The sequence below is a fragment of the Lepisma saccharinum genome, chromosome 16, assembly GCF_977018435.1.
Source record: "Lepisma saccharinum chromosome 16, izLepSacc3.1, whole genome shotgun sequence".
Lineage (NCBI taxonomy): Eukaryota > Metazoa > Arthropoda > Insecta > Zygentoma > Lepismatidae > Lepisma > Lepisma saccharinum.
The window spans coordinates 63,645,079-63,663,492 of NC_139244.1; the positions used below are offsets into that span (position 1 = coordinate 63,645,079).

General features: G+C 39.7%; 1 protein-coding gene across 4 annotated transcripts in view; it reads left to right on the forward strand.

Moving 5' to 3' along the window:
- Positions 1–4,867: 4,867 nt before the first annotated feature.
- JMJD5 (Jumonji domain containing 5) overlaps positions 4,868–18,414 on the forward strand; it is a 53,540-nt gene continuing 39,993 nt past the window's right edge. For 2 of the 4 annotated variants that reach the window (XM_083138240.1, XM_083138241.1), the window contains exons 1-2: positions 4,868–5,066; positions 17,040–17,090. In XM_083138240.1, coding sequence (XP_082994366.1) covers positions 17,066–17,090 — 25 coding nt within the window. In that variant the 5' untranslated portion in view covers positions 4,868–5,066; positions 17,040–17,065. Of the gene's footprint in view, positions 5,067–7,017; positions 7,092–17,039; positions 17,091–18,414 lie in introns of those variants that run through there. The other 2 variants (XM_083138239.1, XM_083138242.1) reach the window with 2 other exon arrangements.

Genomic DNA, 18,414 nt, shown 5'->3' on the forward strand with positions numbered 1-18,414 from the left:
ATTCTCAACGTTGAGGCGGTCGAAGACCTATCTTCGAAATACCATTTGCGAAGATAGATTAAATGGGTTAGCTGCTCTGAACATTCACCGGGGTATAAAAGTTACTTGTGACGACATATTGTCAGAACTCACACAGAAACCTCGACGCCTAAATTTCAGAATTTAAATTGTTGAACTGTGGTACCTTATTTATTACAGTCTTTAAGACATCAAGTAGTCTCAATATCTTTAATGTTGTAACAATGTTGAGGGTACATGTTTTTTGTTTTAAAATGGTATTCGAGCAATTAAATATAAAATATTAATAATTGAAAATATCCAAGCAGGTGCTTTTATATGATGCTTTTCTTCTTATCACAAGTGTGACTTAAAAAATAAAACATGAAGCATCCATGACAAATACATTCATTGCGTTCATTGAGGTAAAACCACAGTATATTAATTATTAAATTTATTACAATAATTATTTTTATCAAATGAGCTTTTAAAACTAAAATTTAAGTCATATTAATAATAAGTGCATATCATTGCCAGATAAAGATGACCTGTGAACTGGAAAATATGTTGGATTCATAACCCTCCCCCCCCCTTACGAAAATCCTGGGAACGCGCCTGCATAACGCCCCCTTCCAATCGCTCCGAGGGACACTTTTCTGTTTCTTTCATAAGTCACAATCACTTATTGTAACCGAATATCCCCCCCCTCCCTCTCTACACTCTGCCTGCAACGTCTACTCAATCATCAGGAAGCAGTCTTACCCGTCGTCGATCTTCAGCCGTTCAGATGTGTCCCCGCTATCTCCCGGACTCCAGTCCCGGCTTCGATGACGAACTTCTCCCGGTGACAAGACGTTTCATCAATTTCCCCCCCCCTCCCCCTCTTCGTCATAGTGCATCACCACACGTCCTAGTGCGCCCCAATACGACCTAGTAAGTCCAACTACGTCACATTGCGTCATGATACGTCATTACACGTCATGGTTTGTCCCAATGCGTCTTGTTTGTGTTTTAAGAAAGCATCATTTACAAATGGCACGTGCTCTCCCTTCTGATACTCCACCCTTGTGCGTCAGGATGAGTCACGTTGACTCTCGTCAGTCGTCAATCCTGTGAAGTGTGAAACCACAAAAAGAGTGTTCTGGATTCCAGTGTGTTTTCGCTAGATACCTTCCAAGTCTCCACAAATATAGTGCGTCCAGGTACACAGTCGTGTATCGCAAGAATCATACTGCGTTTCACATCCTCGGTGCGCCTCCGAATGTAGTGCGTCACAGTGGAGTTTCTTATACCAGTGTACGTCAAGTTATGTTTTTCACGTATACGAGTGCTTATAAGTGCGACATGCTGTGTCATCAGACTAGTCGATGGGCAGTGTCGTGCTTCTTTGTTGTTTATTGATGACACATGCGTAACTCCCACGTTGTGTTTTTTCTTCAATATGCTTTTATTATCTGTTGGATTTTCGTTTGGACAGCCACATCTATATATTTTTACATTTTTTTTAACTCACACCTTTGACACGTGGATTACGTCTGCCATAGACTGATTTTTTTTTTTTTTTACCTTCGCTACCCATGCAAATAAGCAATTCTTTTCAATATCGAATGAACACTTACTAGTTTTTCTACGGTGCATGGTGTATTATTTTTTTTTGTGCCGATTTTAATTTTTATGTCACAATGACAGGTGACGGATGTTTTAGTTCTTATTTTTGGTGGGTTTTTTTTTTGTTGTTGTTGTTGTGAATAAACATAGTAGTAGTTTACCTTTCCTTGGTCAACTCGCAACCATCGAGAGAATGGATGAGGGGAATGATGAAGTATAATGAGTGAAGTTCGAGAAGAGGCTCGTTTAATGCTCTCTTCCACTGTTCGTTAACCTGCCTCCTTCATCGATTGCCTCCAAGTTATCCCAGGAATGCGCTGCATTTCATGTTGCTTCAATACTGAAATCGTACAGGAGGTTACGAAAGTAGCCTCGCCGATAGAGGACTGGAGTAGTGTTGCCCACGGGACGAGACGGGACAGGCTTTTAAAAATTCGAGACGAGACGAGATTGATCATGTGTCCCGAGACAAACGAATATTTTCGAGACGAGACAGCATTTCACAGCATTTCCACGAGACGAGACAGGCCAAAGTCTCGTCTCGTGGGCAACACTAGACTGGAGGAGTAACAACCTCTAGTCCGGCATGAGTATAAATGCAAAGTCCGAAAGGACATCGCTCTCATTCGCTCACAGTTTTACTCTGAATCTACTTTGATAGATATACTCAGCGCGGGATAACAGAGGACAAGTTGGTCAGAGTCGAAGTTGGGACTCTGACACGATATGGACACAACATACAACTTTATCTAGCAGAAGACTCTACAAGAACTTCGGGCATTTATGATAGTGTGGAGAGAACATTCTCACGCATCTGTAATTCATATTTTCCTTCATTGACCGGGGGGAGGGGATCCCTTTTGAATTAGTTATGAACCATAAACCTCTCGCTTTATGATTTGCTACATCCCGGTGACTCTTGATCCCCGATCTTTATTTGAGTCACACTTCAATATATAAACATTATCTCATAGTATCACTAGACAGTCAGTAGAATCCCCCCCCCCCCCCAACTGGAAATTTCTTAAATACCACACTAAATGTGACTATCCCATGTTTGCTTTCAGTTGCAAAGAATAGACTGAATCAGCTTGAACTCTGTATTCCAACCATTTAAAAGGCTTGTACCACTTCTCTTTGTATTGCCAAATGTTTTCCGAGGAAAATGCGTTAATACAGGCTGTTGTGGAAGTTCATTTGGAGTTTCGGCAATATCACTAGGAAGAGATATTGAAACATTAGAATCACTTACCTACACGCCCCCTTCGATCGTGTCTTCTGAATCACTTTCAACTTCAACTTCAACTAGTGAAATACCGTCAAAATCCCATTACTCTAGCATCAGAATGACTTTTATGGAAAGCATTATCAAGTTTAGACTTTTTACTACTATCTGGTCGGATATATTAACTCGTTTACCAGACATGTTAAGTCCTCTTGATCTGCTTGCACTACACCCGACCAATTAAAATTTCATCTTCGCACAGACCCAATCACAAAAGAGCGTTGATTTACACGAATTTTCTCCAAATCAAGCCAAAAAAATATGTACGTGTATAATACGTAAATGCACACCACGAACTCCGCCAACAGCTCGCGTACACTAAATCAAAAGTTGCAAATGAACTACAGCTGTTAAAATCTATTTGTTCAATTGTAAATAAAATCCAAGAAAGAAAAAAAATATATCAAAGACACCGCTGCTCTAAGAAACACAAGAGAGCAAAACAACAATCGTCAACAATGAAAACCGATTGAAAAGCACTGCAGCATCTCCTAACCAGTGATGTGAGTAAACAACGATTGTCTATATTCTACGTGTAGACAATGTAAACTATGTAATCTACGTAAACAACGATTGTCTACATTCTACGTGTAGATAATGTAAACTATGTAATCAACGTAGACAACAAGGCGCTCTCCGTGAAAGGCACGCGCATCGTTCTAGAAGCAGCAACCAGCATCAATAGGTGGACATAGAGAGCGTGAAGTATTCCACTATCCAGAAATAAGTGTTTCAAGTATTTATTTACGTTCAACCAATTCACTAGGTATTAATTGAACTGCAACATGAACTTGTCGCGACATAACAAAAAAGAAAAAATGCGATGTCCGTAGAATGACAAGATTTGTTTAACTTTTTCCACCATTTCACACGTGGAAAAATCTGCTTTAGAGACACATGCACTTTCCTATGCAGTAATAAGACAAGAAAATATTTTTAACAAAATATTTTTAGCCTTCCCTTTTGTCAGGGTAAAAAGTAATGTCAGTTTTCACTATGGCTGCCATTTGTTTTTCTTCCGGTAGTCCCTTTCCCCTCGCTAGTGAAAATATGTGGGAGGAGCGCACGTGAGATCAGCGCACAGCAAGATTTCGCGGGACTAGCGCATAGGATCAAATGTCAAGATGAAGACAAATTGAAGTTGAGATCTGACCCCGAAACCACGTAAATATGGCATAGGAAGAACACGCACATATAAATGGAACACAAACAGCACAGAACTGTAAAATTGTCGGTACCAAACGCAAGTACTATTGTGAAGGTCGATGGCGGTTTCTGTGCTAATAGTACTGGCAGGTACACAAGTGGTACACTTGAGATATGAAGTGCACATCACTGGCAAACACATTTATTATTGTGACAGCAGTTATGAAATAAAATTATGATGCATATCGTACATCAGTGTAAAGATGAGATTTCGGAGAATTCGACTAAGAATAACCGGAGTAAGAAAATAATGCATTTCTATTCATTCCACTTCCGAGCACAGCCGAAGCCGACCCGAAGTTCAGCCGATCTGAAGTTGCCATGCTGCCGCTATGGATGGTGGGAAACCGTGGGAGACCAGCAGCCTCAGGCGATTGAACCGATGACGCGCATTGGCTGATATTTCTTTTGGAGCATTCGCTTTACTCGATTTCCTATTCCATTTATTCTTTACATTCTCATCTGTAAAGTAATTGTTATATATAGACGTATCCGAAATCTCATATTTACATTGATGTACGATGCACATCACAATTTTGTTTCTTAACTGCTGTCACAATAATTAAAGCTACCACTTCCGAACGAAAATGGTTTTGAATTGGATACGAAGAAAACTCGTTCTCTCGTTGTAAAGACTCAGTCCCAGCGCGTAGTCTGCTGTGACGTCACACTATTGGACTCTATTAACATGATGGGGGACAATTTGCCGGCTATGAAAATCAATAGAAGAAGAAGAGTAAGGTGAAGGTGAAGGTGAACGCACAGATTACAGCATTGGATTACATATGTCTATACAATAAGGGTGAACGTTTTCATGTTTTCAAAGTTATTTTTATCACGTAAAAGACATTTGTGAACTGCTAAAAAATAATTGAATTTCATGTGGCCTTCCTTCCCTACACAGTGACAGCTAGCTGACCATATCATTGGATAAACTTTGACAAATTGAACGTTTTGCGCAAATGTGAAGGTGTGTGTTTTGAAATCTCGCTTTATTTTAAGAGTACATACATGTAGAGAAATATTTTTCGTGTTAAATGCATTGCATCAACATTGGCTATATAGGTTATAATTTCTGTACATTTAATAAATATTCAAGAGTAACTTTAGGTATAATTACAGAATACCGGGAGTATCTCCGATTACTTTCAAATTTTGTATACTCACTAATTTCGACCTCAAAATCACGAATCTGCAGTTAAAAATTGGCGGTCACGTCTACAAAATGCAAAATACCGTGCATACATTACCGCTATGATTGCCAATATACTAATATCGTCACCAGTTTTGATGATGTGAACAAGTGAAGTTCGATATTCTTCACGCTGTCTACAGCGTTGCCACACTCTTATTTGGAGAGCATTGATCGTGGAAGAATGTCGGAGAACAGGAATGAGAAGATTGTTAATGTGCTACAGTTGGTAACACTTTACTATACCAGAGACGGATATCTTCAAATTTACAGGAGAAAGTACTTACGCAAATCATTTTCTGTAGCGTTGTTGATGTTCGGGAATGTAGTTTTGATCCATTTTAATGCGAATGCATGTGGTTTTGTACGAAAATCTATTTCCGACGCGCTATTGCTGCTGCTGCCACTTGCTTTCTGCACGAGAGCACAATACGCTCCGTATTGTCTGTATATGCTAAATTGAATGAAAGGAGTGCTAATGGAACCTAACCTAACAGGCCTAACCTAACCTAGTAGGCATACGTCGTCCCCGTGATGGTTCGTGGGTCTATCGTGAATTTTTGGGCTAATGTCAATGGTTTTTGGAGCTACCCATGGATGGTTTGTGCGAAATAAGGAACAACAGTAAGTACTCGTTAATGTAAGAAATAGACATTATTTTCGTTAGAAATTCATTATTTCACCTAAATAAATGTTCCGCAATGCAGAATAGTACGTTAGCAATGTAAAAAATTGCAAAATAAATCATTGATAGGTCTCTGGTATAGTAAAGTAGTACCCTACAGTTTCATAAATGGAGTATGGAAGATGATGGACGTGGCTTAATCAACAAATTAATGAATTTCGGTGTTCCGAAGGAAAGTGGTTACATGTGTCCACGGGGACATATTTTACAGTTATGCAAAGACAATGCGTCAATTGATAACTATCGATGGAAGTGTTGGAAAAAGGTTGAGTACAGTAAGAAGAAATCGCAGCCATGTAATTACTCTTTGTTTCCCTTAGGAAAGGAACATTCTTCGCGAGGTCGAAGTTGTCCTTGTTACAACGTCGGTGATGTTAGCACCGAATTGAAATGAGAAGTAAGCGACCGGAAATGCAGCTGAAGCAACGAAAGTGTGCATTTTCGTAAGACTGTGGGTATCCAATTGTTCTTTGAATATTATCTGTGATGAGACTGAGATTTCGACCACCACAGGTGTTGACTGGGCTTCCTTCTTTCGGGAGGTTGTGGAACATTCCTTTCACAAGGACCGTCAGAAGATTGGAGGTGTCGTAAAAATTGTTGAGATAGACGAATCAAAGTTTTGGAAAAGAAAGTATCATCGCGGACATCGTGTGGAGGGACAATGGGTTTTCGGAGGTATTGAAAGAGGAAGCGGACGGCGTTTTCTGGTGCCTGTGGAGAAAAGGAACGCGTAAACTTTGATATCTGTCATTAAGGAATGGAGTTTGCCTGGTACAACGATCATTTCTGACTGTTGGAAAGCATACGATCAGCTTCAGAATGAGGGTTTCAAACACCTTAAAGTAAATCACAGTATCAACTTCGTAGATGAAGAGACTGGCTCTCTCACAAACAGTATAGAGTCAACGTGGAGGAAGGCTAAAGCCACTATAAATTCTTTTGGAAAAAGGAAAATTTTTTACTCCGGTTATCTTGCAAAATAAATGTTTATGAATTTTCAAGCTAACTGGAATATTATACAATCCTACAACCTGCGAGAAGCATGAGGAACATGACGACAGTGACGCTGAGAATCTGGAGGGAGAACAGCATGTGGACTGCGGCTTTGATTAGAGGTAAGTTTGGCAACAGTGTTCGAACTTTCATTTCAGAAAAATGGCATCTTCCTTCCTCGAACATCGACAAAGCATTTGCTGTGCCTCACCAACCATTCACGGTAAGATTAGGTTAGGCAAGCATAGTTAGAATTCAGGGTAGTCATAAACATAGCTTTTGATCGCTAATCATTGCAAAAAAATGTTGCTTCCTTCATAAATCACCGGTGTTCACTTCGTTCACGGATCCCCTTATTTCTACTTATTTCGCATTTTCTAGACGTGACCGCCGATTTTTAACTGCAGATTTGTGATTAGGATGCCAAAATTAGTGAGAATGCTGAATTTGAAAGCAATTGGAGATACTCCCGGTATTCTGTAATTGCTCCTAACTTTATATCGGAATACTCAATTTTTTTAAGAAATTGCTTCCCCTGACTAGATTCATATAAACATTAATGCTTCTGGTACATAGGATGTCCCTCAGTATACAAACAAACTAATCTTTTGTTGTCACCAGTGGCTAACACTTCCTTCGAGAGAGGGGTAGGGGCACCTATAATACACCACCTTTCATATGTATGTACTTGTGTCGATGACGTGTGTGCTTAACTACAAGTGGTAACAGTTCCGAATGGTTAATGATTTTTCGCAAAGCTTTATAAGTACTAGGAAATGCTTTAGAATGCTGGAAATGATGAGAGTAAGTTCGAAGCTTAGAGAAACTAATTAACACAGTTAAATACTTCACTAAGTATTAGTTGCTGGGGTAACAGTTCCATATATCGGAGACACATTTCTTCATTTTTACAGAAGAAACTACTTACGGAAATGAATTTCTCTAAGGTTTGCAATGTTTGTGGAGGTATTAATCTTGGACATATGCAATTTTTTTCCAGGGAGTGACAAGCAAGGTATTTTTCCAAGAGGACAAACTAGGCATATTTCCCCTTAATAATGTTGTCACCTCAAAAAACACCACTTGAAATTATCACGTGCCTTCATCCCCATTATAATAATGGTTGTTTATTTTTACATGCATTACTAATTAAAGCAAGTCTAAATTTCTTGTTAAAGTATAGCTTCAGTTTTTATCTTAACCCAACTTCTGTGGATTTTTCATTGAATTAGAATTCTATTTTCATAATTTCCAACTATACATGAGTAGTGGGCGATTAAAAAAGTTAAGAAAAAGCAAGAATTTTGAATGTGCTATTTTGGTAGACACCCTGGTAAATTACTGTGACTGAAATCAACTTATATGTCTGAAATAATATATACTTTTAGGTTAACATTCATTTTCCGAGAGGGGGGGGGGGGGGTTGGCGACCATCCTTGGATGTATATACCCCTATATAATTTTATAGAAAATTTATTATTATCAAGCCGGTGAAAGTTCCAAGGAACTACGGGAAAAGGCGGTGGGGTACTTTATTTTGTTTGCAGTTGAACTATCCTGCTTCGTTCTCAGCAAATTTCTTGTTATTAATAGTGAATCATATTGGTGAATTATACAGTATGCCTTCCTCAATAATTGAAGGGAACAATACTTATGCTGGGGTGTCACCTCCTCTCCTCATCTGATAGGAAAAAAATGTATAACATATTTTGCCCATGCTACGAAGTCAGAGGTTTGTGCCATTCATATTCCATTTCATCAGTTCCTTATCATCGTACTACTTGTAAAAACACAAATGCGATGTAAAATAACCAAAATAGAAATAGATTTTGGGTAATAATTGTATTAGAATTATTATTATGTCCTGGCATAATTTCACAGTTCAAACAGCACTTTTCATGGCTGAGTGGAGCCAGTGTTGCCACAATATGAGGGCACAATTTCCCTTACCAAGGGGCAAAATTTCCCTTTTTGGACCAATTTTTCTCTTCACCTAAGGAAATTCCTGAGAAATCAATATGCCTGGCAACACTGATTCAGACACCGCTCAAAGCTCCTTACCCTTGCCCTCCCCCACACCTGCGAGAGTGATGCGGTTCTGCGCAAGCAGAAAACCATGTGGTTCCACTGTACGGGTTGATATGTGGTGAGCATGATGAACCCCCAGCCATTCTAGCTTTCCATGACCAGGTTACACTACTCGTTCGTAGCTCCCCAATTTCCTCACAATGGTGGTTGGCCACCGGTCCCATACACAGGCCGAAATTTCAGGAGAAAAGTTGTTACGCTTTGCCTAGGAGACTTTAACCTACTCTCGTACCATAGCTGGAAACCAAAGTACGAAACTTTAGATCACAAGGCCATGGTGCGAGACTAATAACCAGTGGTTGGAAGTAGCATGCTACTGTAGCTAGCTAGAAAATTTGTAGCGGCGCTACATGTTGAAAATTGTAGCTGTAGCATAGCTACAAAATGCCTGTAGTTGTAGTGAAAATTTCACTACAGCTACATTTATTCTTGGAATTCTGAGGTAAATTTTGAATGTGGCAACAGCGTCTATGAAAATTCGATACTAATGCTTACTTTTGCAGGAGGTTCATAAAGACAAGGTATATTACATGAAAATATGGATAATCTAGATTATAAATATCTTGATATCGCAGGTTAGAGATATTCACATAATTTATTTCATTAGTATCGAATAATTATAATATCCAGATAACTGACATATATGAATATATTCTAACAGCTACGCTTTCTTATGAACTGCATCGCTGTTTTTGGGGAGATAGATGCCTCGTTTGCGCCACCCCCGGAACAATTTCTGTGGATATCCATGGTGTAAGAGACAGCAAATGTCATTAATAACTGTAAAACACAGCTTGCAGTGCAAAAACAAGTGATTCATTTTCCACTACAATGACAAATCAATAGTGCCAGCAATCAATCACTCAGTACGTTAACAGCATTGATCATTCTTAGTATATAGGTTCTCACTAGCAAGAAGTTATTGTTACAAGAATGATAGACATACACTTTCTAGAATTACAATTATTATATAATATTTAATATTATTTACATATTTGTTCACAAATTAAAAAGAAATTACAATATGTTGAGAACACTCGGGTTTACACATCAGTTTTCTCAATTTTGTTTGTCATATTGTAAAAAGTACGTACGAGTTATTGACTTTTCTGCAGAGATGATAATTTTGTATGGTTAACATACAGTTCCCAAACGTATGTAGTTTTCCTACTTTTACGTCGCTTTTCTGGAACTTCGCTAATCACAACAATTAGGATAAATTGTTTATTTATTAATTCCTTTTTTTATAATCGTTTTCTGCCACTTTTGGTTAATTGTGAGAATGAGAAAAATGATGAATTATGAGCAGTGTGAGGAATGGAGAAGCAGGAGGTTCCCATCATCCTAACTTGACATATTTCCTAGTTTTTGTCTTGAATCCACTTTATGCACAGATAAGCTAATCAAGACTGCATCTGAACCACTATGTGCCTCCATCAGATATCGAACGTGGGGCCCTTTGATTAGCTACAAGGTTACAAATGTCCACTGTCTTTAGGGAAGCATTCCCAACGGGAAAGTTCTATTGTTGCTGCACTTGTTTCTCATTTACACCATAGGAGCATCCCCAGCTATTCGCAAGGTTAGAGCAAACATCTAATGAATTAGTGGAATTATGATAACAAATATCAGAATCTATTTTCCAGTAAGTACAACTATCATACTAGGGTCTTCTTTTGAATATCCATGCAGTTGTTTTTTTTATGCAGAAGTAGCGCAAAATTAGCAAGTAGCGCACATGAGTTATGTAGCAAGCTACTTTTTCATAAATGTAGCTGTAGCTAAGCTGCTTTTAAAATGTAGCATTCTGATCACTGCTAATAACTATTTAGGTAATTATAAACTTTAGAAGCATTACTATAGGGCAGAAACTTGATGCAAGCAAGAAAATTTTCAGATCTTGTTTCCTTACAAACTGATAACAAAGTTTAATTTCATAAGATGCCAATATTTTCATGTATTATTGCTTAATTTTATACAAGTCTTCCTCTTTCAATGACTGCCAGTCCCCGTGGTGGAGTGGTTAGCACATCACGTTTCAATGCCAGAGGTCTCTGGTTTGAATCCCAGCTTGGGCACGGATGTTTGTGAGTGTCCATTCATCACATCATCACTCTTTCCCATCTTCACATTTAGCCAAAAGTGGCCGAAAAGCAAAGTAATATAAAGCAACTCAATTAACACTTTCCGGTCGGGAATCGGATGTGATGCAAGCAGAGTAAAACACCCGTTCCCGGTCTCCAATTGGCTATAATACGATCACCGTATTTCCGTTGCATTTAAATTTAGTTGCTCGAACCTTATGCGATTATCGTTGCACACGCTTGGAGATAGTTCTATTTTTCGCCACCAGAGAACATCTTATGTTGGTTGGGTAAAGGCTTACCGTTATTTCGTTGTTTTTTTTTATATATATATCGTGCACAGTGCGTGTTTATGCTGATTTATCAAAAATATGAAAAATACGTAATTTTTCAATAAATATTGCAATGCGTAAATTACAAAAATGTAACATCTAATTGAGTTATCTATTAGAACAGAATCTAAGCTTTCATAAAAAAAAAAAAAAAGTAAAGTTTTCCCCTGTGCATAGCACCACGCCATGAAAGCGTATAGGGGGTGTGGGGGTAACGCCCCACACTTTCTTGATCCGGTCGTGAGTGGGGGTGATGTGATCAGCATCACGCCCCTGACCGCCTTTACCCCCCAGGGTTTCCCCCAGGTATCCATGTTATTCGACGCTTGGTGGGCGCCGGGGCCGCTTCCACCGTTAGAAAAGTTCCCGGATTTGAACCGGCCGGGGATCGAACCCGGGACCTTGAGCATGGTAGTCAGACGCGTTACCGACTGAGCCACCGCGGCCTAAGCTTTCATTTGATATATAATAAATTGTGATACCATTAATAGTGTATTTTTCTGTATTTTTTAAAAAATGCCCTAAAACGTCCATCCACAGGTAAAAGACATATGAAAACAGTCAGACCAGAAAGTGTTAATAGATCTTTCAATGACTCCTTTGCCTCAGTACCCAGAGTGATGTACACCCCCCCCCCCCCCCCACACACACCTTTTCTATGGCTGCCTAGCTGAATATTCTATAGGCCTACGATAAAATTTCAGAAAACGAAAACAAGCATTTTAACCCGTAAGGCCATACATATGGATCAAAATTACCCATCTGTTTTTTAAATATATTTTTTGATAACTTTTGATGATTGTCTGAGGCCACCCTTCTCAGTACCATCACAGTGAACCCATCATAGTTTGAGAACTGTGAATCGGCTGTTAGTTATTGGCACAGGGCTGTAGAAACACTGCCTGGTAAATTTCACCAAACACATGCTCATACATTTCAGTTTGGTATTTCAACATGTTCTCGTTTATATATTAGGTGCTTCCAGAAAGTAAGTTTCCCTGGGGTCGTGCACATAAAACATTATTTCATTCAATGATTTATTGCCACAGATACAGCACTTGTCCAGTTACTTGTCAACATAATTCTCGCCAGAGTTCAGGCACTTGTCATAGTGCGGGACCAACTTCTGTATACCTGCGTCGTAGAGGTCTGCCGCCTGGGCACCAAACCACTGTGTGACAGCCGTCTGAACCTCTTCGTCGCTGTGAAAATGTTGACCGGACAGGAATTTTTCAGGTGCAAGAACAGGTGGTAATCACTGCAAGGGAGATCCAGGCTGTACGATGGATGACCGAACACCTCCCAACCGAACCTGTCCAGAGGGCTGCAGTGCACCTAGCCATATGCGGCTTCGCATTGTTGTTCAGCAAGATCACCCTGTCACTGAGCTTACCGCGTCGCTTATTCTGAGTGGCTCGTCACAATGTCCCCAGTGTTTCACAGTAACGGTTAGTGTTTCCAGTCTCACCTCTGGGCAGAAACTCGATGAGCAGAATGCCTTGTCTGTCACAGAACACCGTGCACATCACTTTTCGCGCCGACACAGTCTGTTTGAACTTCGTCCTGCATGGAGATCCACTGTGACGCCAATGCATGGATTGCTGCTTGCTTTCTGGGGTGCTGTATGCAACCCAAGTTTCATCCCTGTGATGATCCGGTAGAGAAAATCATCATCATCATGGTAATGCTGCATAAATGTCAAAATGAATAAAATGTCATTAATCATTGAAGGTATTACTATTTACATGCTTTAAAATAAGTAAAATTCAGACTTAAGATATAATTTTTCTTCTGGGTATTTTTTACCCAGCACCTATCCTTACGTTGTGGCAGAAAGCACTCTTCTTATTGTATTTTCTTTCTCATCTTTTCTCAACTTTATCTTCGCGTAATGAAATAAAAATGTTCAAATTTAATAAAATTAGGTTAATCACTAATGTAGAGATAGCATTATTGATCGTCTGACTACCATGCTCAAGGTCCCGGGTTCGATCCCCGGCCGGTTCAAATCCGGGAACTTTTCTAACGGTGGAAGCGGCCCCGGCGCCTACCCAGCGTCGAATAACATGGGTACCTGGGGGAAACCCTGGGGGGTAAAGGCGGTCAGGGGCGTGATGCTGATCACATCACCCCCACTCACGACCGGATCAAGAAAGTGTGGGGCGTTACCCCCACACCCCCTATACGCCTTCATGGCGTGGTGCTATGCACAGGGGAACACTTTACCTTTAGGTTAATCATTGATGGTATTATTATTTTGATGCTTTGAAACAATTAAAATTAGGACATAAGAAACTATTTCCTTCTGGGCATTTTTTACCCAGCACACATCCTTAATTAAATGCCTATAGAAAAATTTAAATTTCTTAGGAGTCTGGGCCACCAAAACAAGAACCCACCTCATAATATTTTCTCCATCCCTGTGCCCATCTGAATGAAATTGTCTACAGGGCATTGACTTATTGATGTATTTAACTAAAACCATTCATCTGAAGAATTCTTACCGAAGGAACTTGAATGCTGGGAATTGTCACTCGTACCACTGAATGAGGTACTTATAGCTATGTAGAGATAGCATTATTTTGAGTACAATAATTGCAACATATCAAAGAATTGCCACTTTCACTCATCACGTGACACTTTATCTTTGTTTTCACTATGTTGGCCAGAATGTTCAGTACCTCCTGCGCTACCCCTGGGTACGTGGAGTGCTTGCCACTAGTTGTCACAGTTCAAAGGGACCTTAGGTGTTATGTGTGGAACAAGGATAGTAAGTGTGGTGTGTTCATACTTCCTGTTCTTTTTCAGTGAATGTACATTTAACAGGCTTGAGCAGGGGTAGGAAACTACAGGGTGTCCCATCGCCATGGCACCTTAATTTTTTTAATTCAGTTATATATTTTTTTTTTAATATTTTGAGTTCGCTAATGGAAATTTGCATTACCTTTTTTCATATTTTTCATATTTGTGTGTTTTCTGTATCACGTTTATCATTAAGTCAGAAAATAAAACATGCCATTTAAATATTTGCACTGTTAACCACTTGCCTTACTAACCCGAATTATCTCGGATGTGGTACTCTTCCGGCAAAATATTATCCCGAGTTATCTCGGAAACCTGAGGAGTTTGAATGTAATTTTTTTACCGGCCCGTACTAAGTCGGGCGGAACTTTCATGATGAATTGGGTAGGTGGAGTTAGTTGCAAGTCCGGCCAACAGATGTCTCGAGCGTGCACTAATTTTTGTGCCTGCCTTGAGGCACCAAGAAGTGAAGAAAGACAACAGCTTTTCTGCATTGCGTGACATTCGGTTGCTTGCAAGAATGCATTGTTCGGAAGCGTTGATTCGGTTGGAACTTTCTCGTCCTTTTGGCAGCAAAATGAGTGATATAAGCACAGACATAAGTGCATCAGAGTGTAGTGTAAGTGCTAGTGGCAGTGAAACAACGCTAACTGACTGTGATGATATTTCAGTCAAAAGTTCGCATTCTAATGTTAGTTTGACGTCTGTACGAGTGTGGCAAGAACTTGATCCTGAATAATTACTTCTTTTGTCTTTTGAAATCAATATTATATCATTTATAACATAAACAATATACCATTTTGTTCGTTGCATTATTGTTAGTAAATATCACAATTTATATCACATTTAACAGCTCCGAGTATACTCGGGTTAATAAAGGAATGCCTATTTGGAGTAGAATATTTTGATTATTTTTGATTGTTGTACCAAAAATCATTGTTAATGTAATTTTGCATGTAAAGTAGTAGTAAAATATAAAATTAAAAAAAGTGTAAAATTTTGACATCAATTTGGAAAAAAAGTCGTAAGGCAAGTGGTTAATAGTTGTAGTTTAAAACCTGCAGTGATATGGTAGAGTCGTCCATATATCAGAATGTATTGCATAGTTATTCATGCTGTTACCAGTTGAGCCTTCTTTATGAATGCCACTCCAGCATTAGAATTAATTACTTTTAATCCAATCTTAGTAATAAATAATTAATTGTTTTTAGATCACGTTTTGTAGCTTATCTTAGTTGGATTCATGAATTTCTTAGACTGTATTTGCAAATAATAATAATATGCTTGCTCTTGAGATAAAATCGCTGGTGCCTGAATTATTTTTAGTTTTGTTTACTCCTGGGCTTAAGTATTGAAGCCTACATGTGAGCCTCTTGAGTTTCTGGAGGCTGTGACCACCGTGGCTTCCCTTAGTGGCCTTGAAATTTACTGTATCGTATGAAAGTCAGACATAAATATGTTTATATCATATTGATCATTTATGTAATTTGTCACAGTAATTTTCAAAGTTTTTCAGAAGTTCAGATGCCATTTAACATGTGGCAGAGCTTGTTAAGTTGTCTTTTGTTTTCGCCACCAAAATTTCCAGCTGGTCATTTGTGCTCTTTGCGGGTGTCACTTGATCAAATTTAATTTTTATTGTCATAACTGGCTAAAAGTGTTAGTAAAGCAATGTAAAATAATAAAAATACAAATTTATTTTGCCAACCACTTAAGTCTCACTCCTATTTCTGTAATACACTGAACGATCAAATTATTAGGAAACCGAAACCTGGCGTGTAACATCTCGTGACCAATGATGTGAAACCACATAGTGATCACGTCATGAGCAGCTCAAAGACAATGTGTTGACCTCTCCTCTTCACTGCAGATGGTAACATTTGGCAGTTATGGGTAAATGTGATTACCTTGTCCGTGGGCAGATAATTGGGGCCCAGAGGTGTGGTGCCAGGATCTCAGCAGTAGCCACTCTTGTTGGCTGTTCCCTTACCACGGTATCGAGGGTGTACCAAGAGTGGATGAATCATGAACAGACACCAAGCAGAGGATCAAATTGCATCCAACCATGTGTAGTTGATCAGTGAGGAAAGCATGGGGTGTCACAACTGATATTGCAGCAACAATGTTCCACAGTGGTACATTTTATCCACCAGTACAACAGCAGGCAGGCATGTCAGATTTCCCCAATAACCATGTGACATTCCTTGCATCCACTTGGCTTCCATAGCCGTAGACCCTGTTGTCCCCACATCATCATGCCTCACATGGTAATAGGAAAGGCATCGATGGACCTTGGACTCTAAACTCACTGGACTGTTGGTAGCGTCGTCGCCTTGTAATCAAGGGGTCCCAGGTTCGATACCCGGTGGAGGCACATAGTGCTTCAGATCCCACTTTAAACTGTAGGTCCAGTCCCAGTTAGCCTTACTGTGCATAAAGTGCACTTAAAACACCAAATCAATCACTAGACTAACCACATCGAACATGTTTGGGATATACTGGAATGGGCTGTGAGAGCTGCTTCCACTCCTCTGCAAAATGTGTATCAACTAAACAAGATGCTTAAGTTGAACATGGACGATCTGAGCCACCTTGTGGAATGTGTCTCCCGACGTCTGCAAACCATAATCACCCGCAAGGGGGGGGGAGCATTATTAGGTAGGTGTTCCTAATAATATGATCGTTCAGCGTAACGTAACTGCATCAACTTTATTATAATTGAATGTGAATTTAAGTAATCAAATGAAATTGGTTTCTATTACAGAGAAATCATCATTGAGGCAATATAGGATGGACAATCAGTGTTGCATTTCAGGTATGTAAATAAGATGATAATTCAGACATTTAGGCCCCCAGTTTTAAACCATGTACCAGTAGTCGACATGCTGATGTTAAGATCAGTGTTTAGAAAGTAACTTTTAAAAAGTAACTTGGTTATACTAACTTTTAGCTGGAAATTTTTTTTCGAAACTAATTGCATGCAATAGTAGGGGGGGAAAGAGAGTTCACCAACCGAAAATGGGGCTCGGTGGGGCTCGCCTTAATGGATTTCTCTCGTAAGGCATGAGCCCCATTTTCTCGCAGTGTTGCCAGCTCACCCCAAGAATATTCCACCATGATATTTTACAGACGAAACTAACCTACGAATGGGAGTTGGCAACACTGGCAACATTAATTGCGGTTCAATATTGCCAACTCACCCTAAGAATATTTCACCATGATATTTTACAGGCGAAGCTAACCTACAAATGGGCAACACTGACTAGTGGAGGTGGCCGGGTTCTGCAATATTAATTGCGGTTCAATTTTGCCAACTCACCTTAAGAATATTCCACTATATGATATTTTACAGGCGAAGCTAACCTACGAATGGGAGTTGGCAACACTGGCAACATCAATTGCGGCTCAATATTGCCAACTCACCTTAAGAATACTTCACCATATGATATTTTACAGACAAAACTAACCTACGAATGGGAGTTGACAACACTGGCAACATCAATTGCGGTTTAATATTGCCAACTCACTCTAAGAATATTTTACCATGATATTTTACAGGCGAAGCTAACCTACGAATGGGCAACACTGACTAGTGGAGGTGGCCGGGTTCTGCAACATTAATTGCCAGTGTTGCCAACTCACCTTAAGAATATTCCACCATATGATATTTTACAGGCGAAGCTAACCTACGAATGGGAGTTGGCAATACTGATTAGTGGAGGTGCACGGGTTCAAGAACATCAATTGCCAGTGTTGCCAACTCACCCTAAGAATATTTCACCATGATATTTTACAGACGAAGCTAACCTACGAATGGGCAACACTGACTAGTGGAGGTGGCCGGGTTCTGCAACATTAATTGCCAGTGTTGCCAACTCACCTTAAGAATATTCCACCATATGATATTTTACAAGCGAAGCTAACCTACGAATGGGCAACACTGACTAGTGGAGGTGGCCGGGGTTGCGTCCGAATCAGCAGCAGATGTCACCTGCACCGTTACATCCGGGGACTCAGCTAATTTTTGTTGTCCGAATTTGCGGTAGACGTGGAGTCGGAGGGAAGAGCAGAGAGGCGCGACAGATGCACGCTTGAACTCGCTGTGATGCTGCGCTTGGCAGCCATATTCTAATTTTTAT